We start from the raw sequence: 24300 nt of genomic DNA, 5'->3' as shown, positions 1-24300 counted from the left end.
CAAATTAAGATGTTCGTTTTATAATGTACAAATGCGTATTATAATAAGATTTTTTCCTTGGCCAATTATAAACATAACCCACTAAAGGAGAAACGAAATATAGGTTTGAGTAAAATATTGTACCGGTCATGGTATTATAATATACTCCGCCTGGTATAGTATGAATTATCTCAGGTGATTTTTTCGGGCTCGGGCCCTAATCTGTTAGACAAAAGGTATTGTTTGCTTAATGCAGTGGTTACACTACTTACTGCTGATAGCCCCGACATAAGTAACGGGAACAAGCCCGTTTAAAAACCAAACTTACCATTCTAATTATATGGTTCAAATTCATGAAACAGCCCATTCGGAGATAACACGTTTTGTTATCTGCAAAACCAAGACCACCCTGATTGTTCTCTGAATGAACTGTCACATGAATTTGAACCTTAATACTATCACGATAGATGCTTTTTAAACGACATTGGTTACTTCGGCACGTGCGGAAGACCGCTCTTGAAAGAAACAAAGGCTTTTGTTTAACGGATTAGGGCCCGAGCCCGAAAAAATCACCTGAGATAATTCATACTATACTCTCTTCCCGTCTTTTCGTGGTCACGTGACTGACACAAGCCTACGTCATCATGCGACAGCGCTATATGATAAAATGCGATAGCGCTATAAAGTGGCAATGTTATTGTGACGTAGGCTTGTGTCACTCTGGGAAGAGAAGACCATGTTTTATTAGACTATGGTACCGGTCAAGACACTTCAGTTATTCCACTTTCGTAACATTTTAAAAACTAAAGTTCGAATGTGTACCAAATATGTATTTCAATTTAAATGGACAAGGAAGTAAAAATTACCTTTCATTATGCTTGAAATAATTTTAATTGTATAATGATTGTATATGTTTCTCCTTTTAGTGAATATGTATACTGAAACGAAATGGTGCTTTAACGAAAACAACACAATTGCATTTGTATATTTGCAATTCCAGTGTATAATAATAAAATGAATACGTTAATTTCATTTACATACTTGCAAATCGCTACAACAAATACTAATAATAAAACATCTAGAGTTAGTCCAAGAAAAGTCTGCAGCGATTTTGATAGCCCACGCAGTGCAAGTGTTATTTAAACGTCATAATTTCATAGATGTTTGACGTTTAACCTTTTGAACGCCACATACGGCAATTGACGTCAACGAAAAATCGTGACAACGACGCCAAAGACGGCATTTGACGTCGATCGTTTTTTGATGAAAATCTACTGAAAAACACCCCACTTTTGGGTTGGCATTATTTATTTACAACACTAAATTTTACCCTCGTGGTTTCAGTGGCACGGCAAATGGATGCGCCGTTTGGCGTTCAAAGGGTTAAAATGACACTTGCATTGCGTGGGCTATCAAAATCACTGCAGATTTTACTCGGTCTGACTCTATCGGTTTTCTGGGTTTAAATTTCAGGCTAGTTTCAGTTATTAGTATGTGTTTAGTGCGTAAACGCTACGCCAAGAAATCCATAGACAATTTTTTTCATACTTGTACTTTTCTGCCTGTTGTACAGTCTAGAGTTAGACCAAGAAAAGTCTGCAACGATTTTGATAGCACACGCAGTGGAAGTGTTACTTTAAACGTCAAACTTCTATGAAATTATGACGTATAAATAACACTTGCACTGCGTGTGCTATCAAATTCGTATAAGAATTTAATGTCAGTACCATTTCGTACCTTGGGGCTACTCATAAATTACGTCATTTCAAATTAGGGGGGGGGGGGGGTCTGGACGATGGTAGCATCAAGTAGGAGGAAATGGGGTCATTCGAAGCATGATTTTTGGATGATTTTAGGGGGGGGGGGGGTCAACATAGATGACGTAATTTATGGACAGCCCCTAAGGTCACAGTGACAAGTTACGTAATGGTACCGAAATTGAATTTTTAACCGTACAAACTACACATTTAGTTGAGCCTGATCAGGAATATATCACGCGCCATGTTGCGGAATTTCACTGGAACTAATTTTCATACTAAACTGAACTGTCATCCTATACATAAGAATAAATATTTGGCAAAAATTTCATTTTTGGTACAAGCTTTTATCGCTGACTGTACTTTTCTTACGACATACAACTAATACTCATCGAGACAATTCTAAAAACCCCTAACACAATTAGGTTGCGTTGTTTCATCACGGAGTTCCTATGGCCACCTCCTGTCTCCATCATCAGATCAGTTCGACAGTACCATATTATTGTATTGTCATCAGAACTACATACAGCTGCCAATTTTCATGACGCTACGATCCTTGGAAGATGGTTAAATTAGTTACCTTAGATTCCATTACATAGTTACATACAGGTCGATCTAATAAAAGCTTGTTAAAAACAGCGCCCTCTTGACAATGATCATATATTACTGGTCAGGTTCAGGTCAAACATGTCAGCGTCGGTATAGATCCTAATACATATGTAGCGCATAATTATTTTCCATCGTATTTTCTCGGAAACGTTCGTACTTGTCATGCTACCTCAGACAACCTCAGTACTTTTTGTACCGAGATTCACTGAAATAGCAAGACACGTTCGCACGTTTCCGTGAAAATACGATGGAAAATAATTATGCGCTACATCTGTACCACATTTTACACTTACACATACGAAGCAAGTGTCGATGCAAAATGGCGACCGCGAGAGTGTAAACGCAGTGTATTGTCGATTTTTTTTTAATTTTCTTGGCATAACGGATGCTTGGTTGCAAGCAAGCTTTTTTTAAAATTAAAAAGCACATTCAGTGCTACTCACAGTTAGCAAGTGTCAACATTAAAGAAAAAGCTTGTGTTATATCAAAACAAACAGAAAATCTTTTAGTTTTTATTATATTTGTTTTTATTAATTATAACAGATAGAGTTCTAGGCCACAATAGAACCATTAGAAACCCATAAAGTTTTTCTTAGTTAGAGTTAGACCAAGAAAAGTCTGCAGCGATTTTGATAGCCTACGCAATGCAAGTGTTATTTATACGTCATAATTACGTAGAAGTTTGACGTTTAAAATAACATGTGCACTGCGTGGGCTATCAAAATCTCTGCAGACTTTTCTTGGTCTAACTCTACTTTGTGTTTATTTGATATTCTAGAGTTCTAGAGTTAAACCAAGATAAGTCTGCAACGATTTTGATAGCACACAGCATATAAATAAAACTTGCACTGCGTATGCCATCAAAATCGTAGCAGACTTTTCTTGGTCTACTACCGCCCCGGAGATAGTTTGACTTCACGTGTATAACGTGTGTGTGTGTGTGTGTGTGTGTGTGTGTGTGTGTGTGTGTGTGTGTGTGTGTGTGTGTGTGTGTGTGTGTGTGTGTGTGTGTGTGTGTATGTACGTGTTAGTTTTTCTTTTTTTCTTACCTTGTCAGCAGTAGCGTGGTACTGATACGTCTTGAGGTAGGTCCCTAGCGAGAGCAGTTCGCATTGAGGGCACGTCTTGTCTGCCGTGGTCCTCATGAGGTTCAGCACGTGGAGGAAATCCTCGGCCACGTAATGGTCTTCTTCGAGGAATACCACCATGCCTGGAAACGAAGAGTTCATTTAACAAACGAAACATTACATCACATTAAAAGCGAATTTATTTCCTGGACGGTATTTTTTTTAATACCCCATTTGTCTAAATTAGATCTCCGTACCTTGAAGTTTTTTTTTAATTATTTAGAGAGAGCGCAGATGGCATGATTCGTGCCCAAGTCATAATTCTCGAATCCCTAATCCTTTCGAGGGCCACTAGCCCAGCTAGCGAGTTAAGGAGCCCTGCATCATATGCTGTACTCGTACATCATAACCCTCCCTTGCCCAACTCCAAACTTGGCTTCTGACACTCACCTAAACCCGCAGCAATCCTGACATTAGACCAAGAATCCTGACATTAGACCAAGAATCCTGACATATCAGGGAAAATCCTGACTGGAGGAAACCTTACCTGTGTGGGAAGCTGTGCACTGCAGCTGGTTGAAGATCCTGTTGGCTTTCCACCACCAGTGGTGTTTGGTGTAGGTACTTGGCTTCCCTGTAGTGTCCGTGCAGATCTGGGTGTAGTTGACTGACAGATGGCTGACAGACTGACCTGTGTGGGAAGCTGTGCAGTGTGCACTGCAGCTGGTTGAAGATCCTGTTGGCTTTCCACCACCAGTGGTGTTTGGTCTGAGTGTATTTGGCTTCCCTGTAGTGTCCGTGCAGATCTGGGTGTAGTTGACTGACACCAGACTTGCAGATGACTGACAGATGGCTGACAGACTGACATGTGTGGGAAGCTGTGCACTGCAGCTGGTTGAAGATCCTGTTGGCTTTCCACCACCAGTGGTGTTTGGTCTGAGTGTACTTGGCTTCCCTGTAGTGTCCGTGCAGATCTGGGTGTAGTTGGCTGACACAAGACTGGCGGATGACTGACAGATGGCTGACAGACTGACCTGTGTGGGAAGCTGTGCACTGCAGCTGGTTGAAGATCCTGTTGGCTTTCCACCACCAGTGGTGTTTGGTCTGAGTGTATTTGGCTTCCCTGTAGTGTCCGTGCAGATCCGGGTACAGCGCGTTGTTGCATTTCAGTTTTATTGCTCTGAAAAATAGGTATGTATTTATTTTATACAAGGCGGTATAAATTATACAGGTTAATACATATTATGATGATCTTAGACTATCGGTATCGTGTTGATTAGGAAAAAATGATTTTTTTTCCATGTGATAAAATAATTTAAGAATCGCCTATTTCCTCTTGAGAAGTCAGATGGCAGTCGCTTTCGTAAAAACTACCGTATGCGGTAATTCTTATACTCTGTATCTTTAGGTACTTAAATAAAAGTAAACAAAATCTACCCTCAAATGGCTCCTTAAGCCAGTTGAGGGTAGATGAAAACATTACACGATCAAATAATGTAGGTTAAAGTCAGGTCGTTCAGTGACAGATCCAGGCGGTTCTATATTTGGTTGGTTAACCAATAAATGTCATAACTACCCAAAAATGTACAAATTATTTGTTTACTTTTATTTAAATACCTAAAGATACAGAGTTAGAGGATTAGGTTGATAAGCAGACTCTTAGTTTTCAAACAGTTACCTATACCACAGACTATATATATTTACTTTATGCCTATACTTACTGTTCGAATTTGGCGTCCCTCGGGCAATCGTTGGGATCCACCCCTGGAAACTCATTTGGATGCGTCTGGATGGAGTATGGGTAGAAAATCTGCATCACCTGGAAAAATACAATTTATAGAATCAACACAGAGAACCGACTTTATAAAACAGTAGTTATGAGATGATTTTATTGAAAAAGAATTTTCTGATCAGATCCTGGCCCGATGATGACCACATTATCAGCTGTAAATCTGTGTGATTCTTATTTGTTTGTATTTTCTTTTCTATGTCATGTTTGTATTTGAATTTTCTATGTGTATTGTGGCAAACAAATAAACAGATTAATATCTATCTATCTATATATATATATAACATTGTTTTAAAGAGTCGAACAAAAAAACCCCAAATCGGTTCAGCTATTTACGACAAGTAATCAAAATATGAAGTTAATAAAAATCGAAACATTGCTCTTGAATATTTTAGACACGAATAGTGTGCGTTCGATGTCGCGCATGCGCGAGAGTAACTATGAGGTGGCGGAGGTAGGTCAGACACGGGTGATGATGATGATGATGATATCTAAGTGTGCTAAAGGGAGAAAATAACTTACTTTAGTAAAGTCGATGGTCCGCACCAAGCTGTTGATCTCCTCGTCATAATAATCATGCGAGAACACGAGCAGCGTGCGTTCGATGTCGCGCGCCTGCGCGAGAGACACTATGAGGTGGCGGAGGTAGGTCAGACGCGTGTGGACCTGGGGACAAATGAGAGGTATGTTAGTTATTAGCTTACTAGCCTTTGTTGGTTTAAACTGCCATCACTACCCCTTAAACACTTCGTCTTAAGCCCCCTCTACACTCGTGCGCGAATCGCGGCGCGAAGCTGCGAACTCGAGTGTGGAGTCAAGTTCGCAAATCTGTGAACTCGACTCCACACTCGCGTTCGCGAATTCGCGCCGCGATTTGCGCACGAGTGTGGAGGGAGCATTATACGTCAGCGCCCAATATGATTAATTCCATTCCTAGAAGTCAGGCCAAGACAAGTTTGCAACGATTTTGATAGCACACGTAGTGCAAGTGTTATTTTTAACGTCACACTTCTATGAAATTATGATTAACACTTGCTCTGCGTATGCTATCGAAATCGTTGCAGTTACATGCGCCGTATGGAAGAGTTATGACAACCTTCATCGTCAAAAATAATGAAACGAGACCATAACTGTCACGTGTCAAACTGACTGTTGAAAGTTTTCGTACACATTTACACGATTTTATAACAATATAAAATGCCGGTAAGTAATATTGGTCAGATTGTAATATTGAACATCTTTTACTTGCCTTCTGTAATTGTAGGATATACAATGCTACGATAGTACATTGTGCAACATGGGGCGTAAGTTAAATAGTTATTTGTACAACAAGAGATCAAAGTTTGATATTTCTTCGAGTGCTTATTTTGAGTCCCGTGCAAGCGAAAGATTCTATAATAGATTCACGAGCGTAGCGAGTGAATCTAATTTAGAATCTTGAGCGTAGTAAGGGATTCAAAAGCGCACGAGATGTAAATAACTTTGATCTCGTGTAGTACACAAAATTTTTCACCCTAAGCAGTGAGAACATACCTAGAGGGACAGAGATAATAGAACCCAAGTATATCGAACTTGTATTAGACCCCGCATGTTGAAATGACATTTGACTATAAAGGTCAATTGAATGACATTTTGTCTCACTCAGTGAGCAAAATGCGATTTTGCTCACTCATTTTGGCTCACTCAGTGAGCAAAATGCGATTTTGCTCACTGAGTGAGACAAAATGACTTAGTGAGCAAAATCGCATTTTGCTCACTGTTTTTAAGAAGCAAAGTACCCTTGTTCGGGCTGCTGAGGTGAAAACGCTTTTTCTATTACTCCCACTAAGCCTGCGTGAAATTCTACATTTACTGAGCGAGTGTGATGAAAACAATACTAGTAGTTCGCCCCGAACTGAGAACTCGCGGTTTGCCAAAAATTATATAGAGCGATTGACTTTGTTGCACCTACTTACTCGTATAGTTCGACATAAAATAGTAGAAAATAATTTTCAAGAGAAAAGGAAACCGACTTCTATGGGGGCCGGTGAAAGATTATTGTACATAGATGGTGCACTAATATGTAGAAAAGGAGGTAAAACCACCCACTTTTCTAGTAGGTAGCATTTCGTTTCTGTAAGGGTCGCCGTTTTAGCCTCACGAACCCACTTCTCTGATAGCAGTTCGGTTCTGTGAGGATTGCAGTTCGAACCTAACCAAAACCATTTTTCTAGTAGCATTTCGTTTCTGTAAGGCTCGCAGTTCTAACCTAACCTAACCCACTTTTTTCGGTTCTGTGAGGGAACATTATATAGATATGACATATACAGTACAGACCTATACAGACTATACAGTTCAAACCTAACCTAACCCACTTAACGGCGCGTGCGGTGCGGTGTACGGGGGTATGAGCGGGAGGGGCTAGTAAGTTTGGCATCATTATACTTTATACCTGCATTTTATGGTAGGTAATCATAGTGGTTTATTTAGCTTAGGTATCATTGGTTTTCCGGGTCAAGGTCCGAGTCCGGGCCCGGATCCAGTTCCGGGTCCAGGACCAGGTCGAGGTCCAGGTCGAGGTCCAGGTCGAGGTCCAGGTCGAGGTCCAGGTCGAGGTCCAGGTCGAGGTCCAGGTCGAGGTCCAGGTCGAGGTCCAGGTCGAGGTCCAGGTCGAGGTCCAGGTCGAGGTCCAGGTCTAGGTCTTGGTCCAGGTCCAAGTCCGGGTCTAGGTCCAGGTTCAGGTCCACATAAGAGCCCGGATCCGGGTTAGGTCTGGCTCTAGGGCCAGCTCCGTCAAAATTGAAATTCGAAATCGCCAAACGTGTAGTCATTGAAGAGTTCTGTTCTGATCATCATCAGCAGTTCCACTTCATCAAATGCGACAGTTTTTAATGTAAATTCTTGATTTTCTGATGAAAATACACAAATCTCTATACGCATGCCTTTAAGATTTGAGGAGTTCCCTCGATTCCTCATGGATTGGATACCATCATCAGACCTCGTGCTTGACAAAAATGTGGCTTAAAAACTTAACTTGCTTAACAAACATAACCAATAGGACAAATCGCAAACGTGAACTATGCGTCGTTGAAGAGTTCCGTTATGATCATCATCAGCAGTTCCACTTCATCAAATGCGACAGTTTTTAATGAAAATGCTTGATTTTCTGATGAAAATACAATAATCTCTATACGCATGCCTTTAAGATTTGAGGAGTTCCCTCGATTCCTCGTGGATCCCATCATCAGAACTCGAGCTTGACAAAAATGTGGCTTAAAAACTTAACTTGCTTAACAAACATAACGAAGAGGACAAATCGCCAAACGTGAACTATGCTTGGTTGAAGAGTTCCGTTCTGATCATCATCAGTTCCACTTCATCAAATGTCACTTTTTTGAATGTATATGCTTGATTTGTTGATAAAACACATAAATCACTATATGTATGCCTTTAAGATTTGAGGAGTTCCCTCGATTCCTCATGGATCCCATCATCAGAACTGGGTTTTGACAAAAACGTGATTAATCTGTATGCATATACATACAATCAAAAAATTAATTTTCAAGATCGGTCCAGTAATGACGGAGATATGGAGTAACAAACAAAAAAAAATCACAATCGAATCTCCTCCTTTTGAGATTTGGAAGTCGGTTAATAAGTGAGGGCTCCTCTTTCTACGTAGCTGTCACATTTTTGACGTAAAATGCTTACACATGGCAACAATTTATAGTCTGTCAAGCCATTTCCGTCAGTAGAGAAAAGCGGCTAAAAAATGTAGGCGCGAAGGGTTATCGTCCCATATAAAATTTGAATATCGCGCCTTTTTCTACTGACAAACTTGTTTGACCGACTAATATAGTATGGAAATTTTAGAGTTCCATTTTATTTAATTTCTACTATTTTATGTCCCACTATAGGCGGCAATGGATCAAAAATCGCGTGGATATATTACAAGGTCTGTGGAGCCCTTAACTGATACTGTATCTGTGGTCTGGGGTAATCCGAAATATTTCCTGTCAAATGTCAAATACCTATATTATGGTTATTTTTATCTTGCTAATTATTTCAAAATGGTAAATTTAAAAATGATATTAGAAAAGTGCAAGCCGAGCACTTACATTTGATACCTAACTCGACCATACTTTCTTGCAAAAAGATGACCAGAATAGCAAGACCCCTCACAAATAGCTTTTTAGCCTTCTAAGCTCTTCTAGCTCAATAACCCCTTGATCGAGCCTGCTCATAATTTAATGACTAAAATATAATACCCTCAACTACACGTTTACCCAATTTCATTTAAATTAGAACAAATTTACTTAAGTTCTTGAGTATCAAACTATCCTCTGATAGTTCAGCTTAAAAACATCGAAATGCCGGGACGTGCCCCTAGCCAGCCGCGTGTCCCAAGTCGAATGTAAGAACTTCGTTCGCTTCGCTCGCTCGTTCGATTATGTAATATAATTTACGTCTACACTGGCCGTTTTGTGCGCGAGGAAATCGCCTCGCGCGTATGCTCGCTCTGTGTGGACCCGGCTAATGTCGTAAATTCGTATCACGCCCGAGGCAATATTATTCCTAGATTTATAAATTCGAACATTTGTCGCAGGGATCAGAGTCTCCGCCGAAGAAACAGAAACGCGAACAGTTAGTGATACCACGAAGGAAACCCTCGGTGGTCATACCTGGAAGGAAGGTACTCTAATCAGTGGCCCGTAGCTTCAGACAGGACAGAAGTCGCTAAGGCGTTCAAAGTGATCTGAGCACTTGAGTGTGTACAGATAATTTTGATTCCCTCACCCGCTTGGCTACAGATGTAGTGAACAGTCCTTTGCCATCGTCTTTTCTCGGAAACGTTCGTATTTGTCATATACGCGGGTAAATGTACGAAATATGTCGTGGCAAGTCCTTTCTCTAGAACATTTGACATTTTAACCATTCTAACTAGAGATGGGCCGAATATGGACTTTGTCGAATACGAATATTCGGCCGAATGTTCGGTTCAGCTTATACCGAACCGAATATTCGGTTGGGCTAAAACTGCCTAAAACGCTGAAATCAAGTTCATTCAGGTCCGCGGTCTGCACTCATAACGTATTTTTGACCGTCCTCTTGACTGCCCGGGAATGTTTATGAAAAGAAACGGAAACTTCTCATATCTGCGGGCTCAGCACGGTTCCATTTTTATCGACTATCACTATGCGCGTCCCTTTCGCACTTACATACTTGTTAGAACGTGACAGGCATGGTGACAAGGGATAAAAACGCGACCGTGCTAAGCCGCCTGATCGCGAAGTGCAACAGTGGCAATAAACTTATTTATCTTTTATAACTCATACTAACAAATGTCGGGCTTGACAAAAGGGCTGTCATGTGTGCCGAATGCCGGACGACATGCGGGGCCAAGTTAACCACAGAGCGTGAGCCCCCACGAGTCTAACCGGAGAGCCAGCAGGCCTCGTCGGCGATGGCGGGATAACTTGGACTCCTTCTTGAGAGGCTGGCCAGATGTAGCACGACTGGAAGAATAGGGGGGAGGCCTGGCCAGATGTAGCACTGAACAGGGACGACTAGAAGGAGAGGGGGGAGGCCTTTGCCCAGCAGTGGGACACAGTGGGCTCTGTATAATAAACTGACAAATTGCCTACATACATATAAGTTATAATATTTATATATCTTGCATTTACAGATTGTGTATCCCACCCCGGACAAGACTACGTGTGCAGAATGCACGTGCTTCCCGAAAGATGCACCTTATGTAAAACCAGCGTACGTACAGGCAGCAGCAGAAGTTGCTAAGCAGGCGAGGTGTTCAAAATGATCTTCACGCGACTTTATTGTTAAGGGAATAAGAGCGTGTCAAGGTAATTTTGAACACCGCGCCCGCTCAGCAACTTCTGCCGCTGACTGTACCATGGTCCATGGACCTATTGTATAGTCCTACGGTTTAAAATGTCAGAATCCACTTGAGAGATTACTTGCCGATTAATGGCATTGTTTTCTATTGTTAAAAAACCGGGCAAGTGCGAGTCGGACTCGCGCACGAAGGGTTCCGTACCATAATGCAAAAAAACAGCAAAAAAAAAACGGTCACCCATCCAAATACTGACCACTCCCGACGTTGCTTAACTTTGGTCAAAAATCACGTTTGTTGTATGGGAGCCCCATTTAAATCTTTATTTTATTCTGTTTTTAGTATTTGTTGTTATAGCGGCAACAGAAATACATCATCTGTGAAAATTTCAACTGTCTAGCTATCACGGTTCGTGAGATACAGCCTGGTGACAGACGGACGGACGGACGGACGGACGGACGGACGGACGGACGGACGGACGGACGGACGGACGGACGGACGGACGGACGGACGGACGGACGGACGGACAGCGAAGTCTTAGTAATAGGGTCCCGTTTTACCCTGTGGGTACGGAACCCTAAAAAGCAATAACACCTAAAGATTCCATACTGGCGGCCTAGCCAAGGTGACGATCGCTATCGCTTCGCCATCGAATCGTTTTGTGTCTCTCTATCACTCTTCCATATTAGTGTGACAGTGATAGTTGCGTTTCGTTCGCTACGTAGCATTAGCGATTGGCATGTTGTCTACGGGGCCAGATAACAACTTTAGCGCTTAAAGGATAGAGTTAGAATTACAATAGCAGGTACTTAACTTATAGGTACCTACCCAAAAACGGGACCCTATTACCTACTAAGACTCCACTGTCCGTCTGTCTGTCACCAGGCTGTAACTCATGAACCGTGATATCTAGATAGTTGAAATTTTTACAGATGCTGTATTTCTGTTGCCGCTATAACAACAAATACTAAAAACCGGGCAAGTGCGAGTCGGACTCGCGCACGAAGGGTTCCGTACCATAATGCAAAAAAAAAAGCAAAAAAAAAACGGTCACCCATCCAAATACTGACCACTCCCGACGTTGCTTAACTTTGGTCAAAAATCACGTTTGTTGTATGGGAGCCCCATTTAAATCTTTATTTTATTCTGTTTTTAGTATTTGTTGTTATAGCGGCAACAGAAATACATCATCTGTGAAAATTTCAACTGTCTAGCTATCACGGTTCGTGAGATACAGCCTGGTGACAGACGGACGGACGGATGGACGGACGGACGGACGGACGGACGGACGGACAGCGAAGTCTTAGTAATAGGGTCCCGTTTTACCCTGTGGGTACGGAACCCTAAAAACAGAATAAAATTAATATTTATGTGGGGCTCCCATCTTCTTCTTGTTAGGGGCTATATAAGCCTCCAAAGCCTATGTATCACTGCGTCCATCCCTGATCTATGATCGCCACCTACTACAACTCTCGATCCAAACCTGCAACTTCAAACAGCTGCAGGATCTTTTTGATCTCGAGAGACTTTGTGTGTGTCCGCCCAGGATTAAGTCACGAGTACGCATTAGGCAAGGGCACTCTGTGAGGATGTGAAAGAGCGTCTCCTCTGCCTCCATACATAGTCTGCATCGCCCCATGTCACGCTTCCCCATAGTGTGCATGTGCTGATTTAGGCCGCAATGCTCAGTAAGCACCCTTACCAAGTTGCGCAGTTGGTGGGGCTCCCATACAACAAACGTGAGTTTTTAACATCATTATTGGCTTATGTTAACAGGAAATTGAGAGCATGTTTGCAAACACCGCCTACGTTATACGAGCTGACAGCGATAGTGGTAGACCAGCTCAAGTTTCCAGAAGCATTCCATTGGTCAGAGGAAGATGTAGCTCAGTGGGTGGAGGGGCAAGTCGGACTGCCGGAGTATAAGGTATTCACTAATTTAGACTGCGGGGTAATTTAAACTAATCGAAATTTTCCATGTTTTACATTATTAACTAGAGTGCCATATTATGTCCAGATAGCGAAAAATATGTGTTGTGTGTGACGCTAGTTTATAAGATAAAACATGGAAGATATTTCGATTAGTTTAAATTACCCCATTTAGGCTGGCCAGATATACCACCACACAGAGACGAGTGGAAGAAGAGGGGGAGGCCTTTGCCCAGCAGTGGGACACGGTGGGCTCGGAATAATAATATAATACCCCGCAGTCTAAATTACCCCCTTGCACCTTATCCACGATCCACAGGAGTATGTGGTTCTAGTCTTTTATTGGCGTCAAACATATGACACCCCTTTTTGCGTTCGCTGACGGGCTTGGACACAGAATAAATAATAGTACTAGACTAGATGGTACTAGGTACATAAGATTCACTCTCTAACATAACGCGTCTATTACGACAGATATGACCGCAAGGTGGCGTAACCGCGAGCAGGCGTCCATTCCAACTACTACTGCTAGACACTAAAATTGGTGTGGGCCGCATGTACTTGTAGCGACGCGAAGAAATCGCGGAGTGAGCCACGCCTGGCTTGGCTTGATTTTTTTTTTCAGTATATGATATCTATCTTTCTTGTAGGAGTGCATTGTGGATAACAAAATAAATGGACGGAGGCTGCTGATGCTTGAACACGCTCATAATCTGCCTCAGATCGGAGTAAATAGCTTAGAGCATATCCAGGTTAGTGCATTAGTATAGCCTAGTCTAGTCGGTACTTTGGAATCTTTGGGGTGCGTACGAAATTGGAGGCCCTAGGTTCGAACCCTAGTAAGGTTATCTCATAACTATTCTCTGTATCTTTAGGTATTTAAATAAAAGTAAACAAACAATTTGTAAATTTTCGGGTAGTTATAACATTTATTGGTTAACCAATTAAGTACAAAACCGCCTGGATCAGTCACTGAACGACCTGACTTTAACCTATATTATTTGATCATGTAATGTTTTCATCTACCCTCAACTGGCTTAAGGAGCCACACGGCGTCGTAACGTAAGAGAAGTAATCTCATGCGTTTCGCTGCAACAACGCTTCGTGTGCGGACTTGTTTGACTATGTACGTGCTCGTAGCGCTCTCGTTCTACGCGCGTATTACGATGCACATGCGCTCAGCACACGGCGTAGGCGTGAGCGTCGCGTAAGCGAGGCTTAATACGCGCGTAGAACGAGAGCGCTACGAGCACGTACATAGTCAAACAAGTCCGCACACGAAGCATAGTCGTGACGTAGCGAATGAGATATCTGTCGTCATTACGACAGGCGTATTAAGCGTGAAGAACTTGTATGTAAACAGAACACTCACGCTTGGTGCCCAGAACTCTATGCTTCTCGTAACGCCACGCTTACGCTTAAGGAAAAAAAAATCTTTCAGAGGATAACTTCAGCGGTCCGCAATCTCTTCAACACGGAGTTCATCAAATTTAGCCGCAGTATCGGCCTACCCCCACGCTATCCGTTGACGCATTGTACCTGGTTCAAATCCCGGACCGGGCCCAGTTGGGGGATACGAGAAAACTGGACCAGGTAAGTATATACAGATAATTCTTGGGCACAGAAAATATTTTGGTATAATTAAATGAAAATAACGAAAAATTTTTGGTAGTTTCTGGGGTACATTAGATAGCAGGTTTAATTAGAAAAAAATCAATAGGGTATTATACTGTATTTAAAATAAATTATTTTACACCATGCATGAAATAAAGCACCAGAGAATTATTAGAAAAACACAGATAGGAGTTATTTTTAAACACAAGTTCTATTTAATAAATCGGTTAGAAATATATAAACCGGACAAGTGCGAGTCGGACTCGCCCACCGAGGGTTCCGTACTTTATAGTATTTGTTGTTATAGCGGCAACAGAAATACATCATCTGTGAAAATTTCAACTGCCTAGCCATCACGGTTCATGAGATATAGCCTGGTGACAGACGGACGGACGGACGGACGGACAGCGGAGTCTTAGTAATAGGGTCGCGTTTTTACCCTTTGGGTACGGAACCCTAAAAAGTAGGTGAGTTGACCGTGACGTCACGATGTAATGTTTCATATAAATTCCATATTAGCAAATCGTTTTGACAGTTCTAAAAAAGTAACTGATTTGACTAGTAGGAAAATACCCTATTTCACGGGAAGTTGAATCGATTGCCGTCTTTCAAAAACATCATGTATTTAGTTAATTCGTAAACCTTCCTATAAAGTCATAAGCTCCTGCGATGGCCATCTGGCCATCTCTTCAGCACCGAACTAAAACTATAGTCCGACAAGAAATTGTAGAAAATAAATGAGGGCGCCACTTCTAAGTAACTGTCACATTTTTGACGTAAAATGCTTAGTCAACAATTTAGTATGGACAAAAAGAATAGATAGTATAGAGGGGTCCTGTCATTGTAAATTTTGTAGTCACAGTAAATTTACTGCCATCTATCGACACACGACTAAAACTCAAAATGAAAACGTATAAAGTTATCAAAAAATGTATATATATGGATAAATGATTTTATTATTTTTATATCATTTTGATCCATGTTCATTCACTGATATATATGTGTAAAAATTGTTAAATATGAAACGGTGTCGTCACGCCATCTAGCGGAGGATAGGCTAAAGGTGTGTGCGCCATCTATTCGAGAATGACTTTGACTTGAATTCCGAGGCACGTTTTTTCCTTAGACTTTATTCGTCTTATACGAAGTTACATATGTCTTTGGTATGGATATTTTTTAAAGTTCTATTTTATTTTATTTCTACTATTTTAAGTGGCTATCAACTAGCCTATCCCCCACCCCCTTCACGCAAAATAGGCGCTAGTCTTTCGAATTACGGAAAACTGTCCGTGCTACAATCCACAATACAGTCAGCAGCAGAAGTTGCTAAGCGGGCGAGGACTTCAATATGATCTTGACGCGACTTTATGGTTAAGAGCAGGGGTCTCCAAACTTTTTTACCTGAGGGCCAAATTAATAATAAATTAAAGTCAATTGTAAATGTAGCTATATATAATGAAAAGTCGGCTTTTTTTAAATACAATATAAATAACAAAATTAAGGAGCCGAAATCCCTTTGGAAAAATCTAAAAACTACTATTCTGCCTCAAAATAATATAGATTTGCCAGCTACTCTCAGCGACCCTAATATTATAAATAATCATTTTTTAGACTTACCTATTGTATCACAAGTATCAATTTCTCAGCTGACTTACTTCGAGTTCCACAGGTACGACAAGTCTATGTTTCATATTGAGCCAGTTAGCCCCGATAAATTGCTAAAAATTGTTTCAAAACTCAAATCGAATGCGGAAGGGCATGATCTAATTAATTTAAAAATGCTTATTATGACATTTCCATATACTATAGATTTAATAACTGATGTGGTAAATACTTCCATTCTAACCTCTACTTTTCCCGACATCTGGAAAACCGCCATTGTGCGCCCACTGCCTAAAATCTCTAACCCCTCCGAATTAAAGGACCTGAGGCCCATCAGCATATTACCGTGTATGTCTAAGATTCTAGAAAAGATTGTATGCACACAATTAAATGACTACATTGAGAGCAACGGTATCTTGCCCGATGTACAATCAGGTTTCAGGAAGGGACGCAGTACAGTGACAGCCCTGCTTGATGTCACAGATAACATACTCTGCGCACAGGATAGAGGCATGTGTACACTGCTTGTACTGCTTGATTTCTCTAGGGCATTTGACTGTATCCATATAGACCTATTACTGTCAAAGCTAAGCTATTATGGTTTCGATACCAGTGCACTGCGCTGGTTTCACAGTTATCTCACTGAGCGGCACCAGTATGTAAAACTGTGCTCAAATGATGGAATAACTAAAATCTCAGCAAACAAGGCCCTCTCACAAGGCGTACCTCAGGGATCGATACTCGGCCCAATCCTGTTTATTTTATATACAGCAGACATCAGAACTCGCATTACACACTGCAAATATCATATTTATGCAGATGATATTCAGATATATATTGCTTGTAAACCATCAGAAATTGATAGTGCTATAGAAAAACTAAATATGGACCTTGCAAATATAGCGTCTTGGGCATTCGACAATAATTTAATGCTAAACCCATCGAAAACAAAATACCTTATCTTTGGCACCAAAACCCAGTTAAACAATATCAGACCCACTAGGGATGTAATGTTATCCGGTGAACCAATAGAAAGAGTATATGAGGCTCGAAATCTAGGCTTAATCATGGACAGCCAACTAAGATTTGAGAAGCATGTTGCTCAAACTGTTAGTAACTGTTTCTATAGACTTAAACTACTCTATAATATACGACCATTTATTAATGAAACCTTGCGCATTCAATTAATTGAAACACTTGTTCTGTCCAAACTAAACTACATGGATTTGGTGTATGGCCCACGTCTCTTATCAAAAACAAAACGACTCATACAGAGGGTGCAAAATGCTTGTGCTCGGTACTGCTTCAATATCCCGCTACGAGCCCATGTTACTCCATATTTAAATAAACACAATATTCTTAAAATGCTGCACCGACGCAAGCTTCATCTGGCAGGTCTCCTTTTTGGCGTAGTAAAATACAAATCCCCATCATATCTCTTCGAGAAGTTGTCATGGATGTCCACTCGCAGGTCACTTGGGGCTCGTAATTGCAGTGTACAATTGATGACACCTCGTCATGCGTCGGCGGCTTTCCGTGGGAGCTTTAGGTATGTCGCAACCAAGTGCTGGAACATTATTCCCCCCCCTCTCAGGAACCTAAAAAGTGTAACAAGTTTCAAAACCAAACTCAAAATACTTATACTTCAACACCAGCAGTCACAGGAGGCATTACGGCATGATACGAGTTGTTTTTAATATAATTTTATTTTTTTATTTTTTTTGTTGTTTGGCCGAAAATGTTACATGTTTTACAAACAAATAGTCAACTCAATAATAATGTATACCTGCTTTTTCTGTCCTTTCCTCACGATCACACAATGCGTCTGTACTTGATCTGTACTCTGTATGTATATAGTGCTTGTTGTAATTTATTTCTTCGCTTCGTCCCACATTACAATTGCGCGTGTGGTTATCTTTTTTTGTCTTTATGTAGCTATCTTATGTTATTTAATTTAATTCCCTTAGTGTACAGTATAAACTTTCAATTGTGTAAACTTGGCATGATCTCCATGGTCAACTGAGGAACTTTCACATTGACAAAATAAACTTCACCTCTTTAGTTATGTTGTATCAAAGTTGTATTTGAATTTATCACTTTTGCTGTATATATGTTGTCACCGGATATATGTAGTTATAAAAGCTATTATATGAAATGAATGAAAGGTAAAAATATATATATATATATTTTTATCGCGTTGTACGGCATGGCCATTTTTGTTATTGTCTTGTCAATGTCAAATGTCATTTTCAGCTACTGCCATAGACAGTAGTCAAGATGGCGCCGGTCGCTGCTGCAAAGGCTGCGTTCAGCTTATGATAGGGCCGTGTCGTACGGCTGCGTTCGTGGCCCACAAATGGTCTCGCCGGAAGATCAGCGCTGGCTCTCGGGTCAGTATTATGCTGAGGCGAGCCCATTTCGTGGTAAACTTTAACGCTTTCCAACTTTATTAATATTTGTAGTTTTTAGTTATACTCTTGTATGTAATCTTAGTTTTAAGTTTATCACGAATAAAATGCTTGATTCTGATTCTGATTCTGATTCAAATTGCGCCTCAGAAACTTTCGCGCGGGCCACCGTTGGTTTTTAAGCCGGGAGAAGGTTTCTGGTTGCTGCTGTTAGGAATAGTTCCACTCTCAATGAATTCTGAACCCTGGAGCCTGGTTCCCTCGGGCCGGACAGTCAGTCAGCAATCGCTTTGGGTGTCGGCGGACCGGATTGGAACGCGTCGCGGGCCGGGGTTTGGTTTGGAGACCCCTGGTTAAGAGAATAAGAGCGTGTCAAGGTAATTTTGAACACCTCGCTCGCTTAGTTACTAATTCTGCTGCTGATTGTACAATAAATAACCGCGTTGTTTTTTTCTATGCATTCGACCCGAGTGTAATACTGTACCTATCTATATTAATTCCAGATGTGATATTCTCCGAGCTATGGGGATTATAATGCCTGCACCTGTGTATATGGACCACTGGGACTTAGTTTGGTAAGTGAAGCCAACCAGGCCCTTTAGAAGTGTCCTATGCATAATTATTAGACAGCAAATTGACTTCTGATCAGTGGCATAGCGTGAATCAATCTAGCCGTGGGCGAAAACCCACATCTGCGAGGCCTATTTCAATGTGTTTTCCCAAGGTAATAAAAAGGTTGGCTTTGCGAGGCCCCCACTAAGTGCGAGGCCGTGGGGGAAGGCCCCATTCGCCCCCGCCTAGCTACGCCACTGCTTCTGATTATTTTACTAGGGCCCCCAGGCTTCAACCAACCCGATGAGGCTGAAAACTGGTCCCGTTACCCTCACCAGTACCCGTAGGTACCATGAGTCACTGACAGTGTCAAAACTGACATATACGCTAACGTCTACGCAATTTACTTAAGCTTACACTAATATGAGAGTACGAGCGAGATGCATAGAAAGTAAGTTACGTTCTCGATAGCGTTTATGTCAGAGCCAAACTGGTGGTAACCACACTGCTTCTTGAATTTCCCACTTACAATTTGCGCGGATTTCAAAAACTTCAAAACTTCAACATTTATTCAGCAAATAAGCCACAAGGGCACTTTTACACGTCAACATTGAATTTACACACCTACAAGCAAAAATAATAACAATACATCAACAATTTTATAAAATACATGAATCTAGTATTTTAACTGGATAAGGCATGATGGGTGGGGGCAGTGTTGGGCATTCAAGAATAAAATCATTATTTGAATAAGAATTCGTAGGAATAAAATCATCTCGATTTTATTCCCGTCAAAAATATTCAAATAATTTTGGTCGGGAATAATTCGTATGAGGAAAAATTGAATGAGAATAACTTATTCTTAATCAAATAAATATAATCATGATTTTTAATCGAAATAATATTCCACGAATATAAATGTAGTCCCGGTACCGTATAGGTACTAATTACGTATAGTTAGGTAGATGTAATAGTAGTTAGTCTCTTGTCTAATTTATACCTATTTTATGGATTAAAATCTTACAAATTGACTGTCGCATAACGCATAGTTTCAGTAACCGTATTATTTTTAATTTACTAACCAAATCATTAGGTTCAATTTAGCTGGTCTAAGCGCTTTGTCTCTATCACTCTTACATATTAGTGCGATAGAGAGACGGAGGTAGCGTTCCGTTGACGTAGCGCAAACGATTGGCATATTGGCTACGAACCCAAGGTGCCTAGCCAAGATGACAATTTTTGTTTTTATTTTAATAACCAAATCATTAGGTAAATTTAGTTGTTCTGGAGGCCTAGCCAATATGCCAATCGCTTGCGCTCCAACAACGAAGCGCTTTCTGTCTCTATCACTCTTACATATTAGTGCGATAGAGAGACAAAGATAGCGTTTCGTTGTCGTAGCGCAAACGTTTGGCATGTTGGCTACGCTCCCAATGTGCCTAGCCAAGATGCCAATTTTTGTTTTTATTTTAATAACCGAATCATTAGGTAAATTTAGCTGTTCTGGGGGCCTAGCCAACATGCCAATCGCTTGCGCTCCAACAACGAAGCGCTTTCTGTCTCTATCACTCTTTCATATTAGTGCGATAGAGAGACAGAAATAGCGTTTCGTTGTCGTAGCGCAAAGGTTTGGCGTGTTGGCTACGCTCCCAATGTGCCTAGCCAAGACGCCAATTTTTGTTTTTATTTTTATAACCAAATCATTAGGTAAATTTAGCTGTTCTGGGAGCCTAGCCAACATGCCTATCGCTTGCGCTCCAACAACAAAGCGCTTATTTATTAGTGCGATAGAGAGACAGAGAGAGCGCTTCGTTGTCGGAGCGCAAACGATTGACATAATGTCTAGGCCCCCAGAACAGCTAAATTTACTCAATGATTTGGTTATTAAATTAAAAACAAAAATTGTCATCTAGGCTAGGCACCTTGGGTGCGTAGCCAATATGCCAATCGTTTGCGCTACGACAACGAAACGCTATCTCTGTCTCTCTATCGCACTAATATGTAAGAGTGATAGAGACAGAAAGCGCTAAAAACAGCTGAAATGTCCTAATGATTTGGTTATTAAATTAAAAACAAAAATTGGCATCTTGGCTAGGCACATTGGGAGCGTAGCCAACATGCCAAACGTTCGCGCTACGACAACGAAACGCTATCTTTGTCTCTCTATCGCACTAATATGTAAGAGTGATAGAGAAAGAAAGCGCTAAAAACAGCTAAATTGTCCTAATGATTTAATTATTAAATTAAAAACAAAAATTGGCATCTTGGCTAGGCACATTGGGAGCGTAGCCAACATGCCAAACGTTCGCGCTACGACAACGAAACGCTATCTTTGTCTCTCTATCGCACTAATATGTAAGAGTGATAGAGAAAGAAAGCGCTTCGTTGTTGGAGCCCAAGCGATTGGCATATTGGCTAGGCCCCCAGAACAGCTTAATTTACCTAATGATTTGATTATAAGAATAAAAACAAAAATTGGCATCTTGGCTAGGCACATTGGGAGCGTAGCCAACACGCCAAACGTTTGCGCTACGACAACGAAACGCTATCTTGTCTCTCTATCGCACTAATATGTAAGAGTGATAGAGACAGAAAGCGCTTCGTTGTTGGAGCGCAAGCGATTGGCATGTTGGCTAGGCCCCCAGAACAGCTAAATTTACCTAATGATTCGGTTATTAAAATAAAAACAAAAATTGGCATCTTGGCTAGGCACATTGGGAGCGTAGCCAACATGCCAAACGTTTGCGCTACGACAACGAAACGCTATCTGTCTCTCTATCGCACTAATATGTAAGAGTGATAGAGAGAGACTATGCGCAACTCTACGGAGGGTCAACGTTTGGTATGTTGGCTAAGCACCCTGATCGGATGATAGAACTAGATAGTGTATAGCGGAACTCTTCAATGTGTACTATACCTAAACTATAGTAACAAATATCAAATCAATCCGACTTTTAAATAGAAGGGTGAAAATCAACTAACAAAATATAACCGATTGTACTACAAAAATTAACTTAATTCTAAATAACATTTTAATTGAATAAAACCTTAGTTAGAATAGGCCCACTTCTAGAATAATTATTCTGCTTTTTATTCCGCATTTAAAATAAGAGTCACATGATTTATTCACCTTAATTTTATTCTAAAATAACTAGTGCAAGAATAATTCTAATTCAAATCGATTTGAATAAGAATAAAATTTCTGTTTTTATTCTTATTCTTATTCAAGTTAATTTTTGCCCAACTCTGGGTGGGGGAAATGAGCGAACGGGATAGTCTTATGTATCTTTCAGTAGGAGCAGCAGCGAAAGCGCTATTATTGTTTGTCCTTGTCACAGTCTCACATTTTTTTTTTCCGCACCGTTTTTTTAGTATGGGTTATGGTGGGCAACAAATAAATTCGACCAATCACAGTGTCGCATTTGCGTATGTTTTGTCCCTCACGGAGGCACGCGTATACCACTTGTATACGATCCTACCTTCTATGATAAAATACAACCACAATACAACTAACTGCAACTACCAATTCAAACTAACGTATTACAATTACAAGATGTATGTGGTCTCTTAATGTCGAATTACATAAAAAAACTATAATAATAATATAAAAAAATACAGATACAAAAAAATCCGAGTTTGAGGATTCGAGCTATATTTTTGAAACTTGACGCCATATTGTCTACATTATTTTTAGGTACCAAAAGCCGGATTTTCCCAAAGTGAAGTTTGCGAGGATCCCTAAATGGGATAAAAGCGAACGTGTACCACATTACAAGGGGGCGGTTGAAGAAGTTTCGAACGAAATTCTGGTGAGTAAAGCAATGAACTACAGTTACATAATAAAGAATAAAATAGTTACACATGTAGTGCACAATTATTTTCCATCGTTTCTTCACGGAAACGTACGAACCTGTCTTACTATTCAGTCAATCTCGGTACAAAAAGTACTGAGGTTGACTGAAGTAGCATGACAAATACGAACGTTTCCGAGAAAATACGATGGAAAACAATTATGCACTACATCTGTACCTAATTGTTTAATAAAGCAAAGTGGTCAAATACATTTTAGAAAAAGGACACTTCTGTAGACAATACAATAAAAGTTAACGAATCTGGTTTCTCTTATTTAAGTTTTAAGTACTTACTGAAAAATTAGAGGATAAAATGTAATTTTGCCAGCTTTACTTGCCCACAATTCAATATGGTGAAGGCCGAAACCATAGGGCATGCAGGAACCGCAAGAACTGTCGTGTTTGAATACGTAGTTAAGAAGAGCTTCACTCCTTCTTATATAATATTATTCTTATTCTGCTCTACCGAACTTCTTCTTAAAGTGGAGTATGTGTACAAATGCAAGATTCAGAAGCAACAAAAGAGCTTGTAGACGGTCTTATCCACATCGATCTTAAGGCTTTTCTCCCTAAGGTAAGGTGGGGTAAGACTAACATAGTTTATTTTCGGGGCAAGACTAACAGTATGAGGATTCCATACAAGTGACAGTCTTACCCCACCTTACATTATGAGCTTCACGACTTACATAGGTACTGAAAAACACTGGTTTAGATCTTCCACAAATTGCAGGTCCCGAGAAAATTCATTATAGAAAAGCACATCCCCCCAGAGTTCCAGCTGATCTGGATACAGAAGATAGACTATCTCCCCGACTATTCTGAAAAGAAGGTGGAGAAGAAACCAGCTAAGCCTTTACGAGTAGTTCCTAAGCCAGTGAAGATTAAGGGCTTGAAGGGCAAGGCGTTGCTGCTGGCTAGGAGGAAAATGCCCACACCAAAGTTCCTGCCTTAATAGTGCATAATTTTCTAAAATTCTATGTTTTAAAAATTGGTTTACAAAACAAACGGATAACTTGTAGTTTTTGTGAGAAAAAAAGAGTAGGTATGTAAATATAAAACAACTAACATATTTTTGGTTATATTATATCTACTCACATTTACGAGAATTATAAACAATTATAAATTTTAATAACAAAACCTTCGTGAGACTCCTATCACTACACCGGGGTAAGACTATCACTTGTATAGAATTCTCATACTGTTTATCTTGCCCCGAGCAAAATAAACCATGTCAATCTTACCCCACCTTTCCTTACTTGGTAAATAAAATTACTGTACAAAAATAAAAACATAAAAAAAACCACTCGTCTTTA

General features: G+C 40.5%; 3 protein-coding genes across 3 annotated transcripts in view; 2 read left to right on the top strand and 1 right to left on the bottom strand.

Annotated features, from left to right (window-relative positions):
• Positions 1-24300, top strand: part of LOC134802113 (dentin sialophosphoprotein-like) — a 174580-nt gene that overhangs the window by 56342 nt on the left and 93938 nt on the right. The window lies entirely within an intron of this gene.
• LOC134802492 (alpha-1,6-mannosyl-glycoprotein 2-beta-N-acetylglucosaminyltransferase-like) overlaps positions 1-24300 on the bottom strand; it is a 57007-nt gene that overhangs the window by 10578 nt on the left and 22129 nt on the right. Inside the window, exons 5-8 of the mRNA XM_063775171.1 lie at positions 5724-5867; positions 5134-5231; positions 4447-4592; positions 3395-3555 (exon numbers count right to left, since the gene is read on the bottom strand). Coding sequence (XP_063631241.1) covers positions 3395-3555; positions 4447-4592; positions 5134-5231; positions 5724-5867 — 549 coding nt within the window. The remainder of the gene's footprint in view (positions 1-3394; positions 3556-4446; positions 4593-5133; positions 5232-5723; positions 5868-24300) is intronic.
• LOC134802423 (uncharacterized) lies at positions 6338-23973 on the top strand. The gene is made up of 9 exons (XM_063775084.1): positions 6338-6404; positions 9787-9873; positions 10867-10946; positions 12808-12958; positions 13611-13712; positions 14402-14553; positions 19088-19159; positions 22831-22945; positions 23718-23973. Exons 1-9 carry the CDS (start codon positions 6399-6401, stop codon positions 23937-23939), a joined length of 987 nt encoding a protein of 328 aa, XP_063631154.1. The 5' UTR covers positions 6338-6398; the 3' UTR covers positions 23940-23973.

Source organism: Cydia splendana, chromosome 24 (genome assembly GCF_910591565.1).
Source record: "Cydia splendana chromosome 24, ilCydSple1.2, whole genome shotgun sequence".
NCBI classification, from domain to species: domain Eukaryota; kingdom Metazoa; phylum Arthropoda; class Insecta; order Lepidoptera; family Tortricidae; genus Cydia; species Cydia splendana.
The sequence above is the reverse complement of the archived record's forward strand: the minus strand, read 5'-3'. Positions and strand labels throughout refer to the sequence as shown.

Excerpts from the sequence above, each read along its gene's own strand:
- LOC134802423 (XM_063775084.1), top strand. Across the intron at positions 9,874-10,866 it reads TGGTCATACCTGGAAGGAAG|ATTGTGTATCCCACCCCGGA; the intron begins GTACTCTAATCA and ends TTGCATTTACAG. Across the intron at positions 10,947-12,807 it reads GCACCTTATGTAAAACCAGC|GAAATTGAGAGCATGTTTGC; the intron begins GTACGTACAGGC and ends TTATGTTAACAG.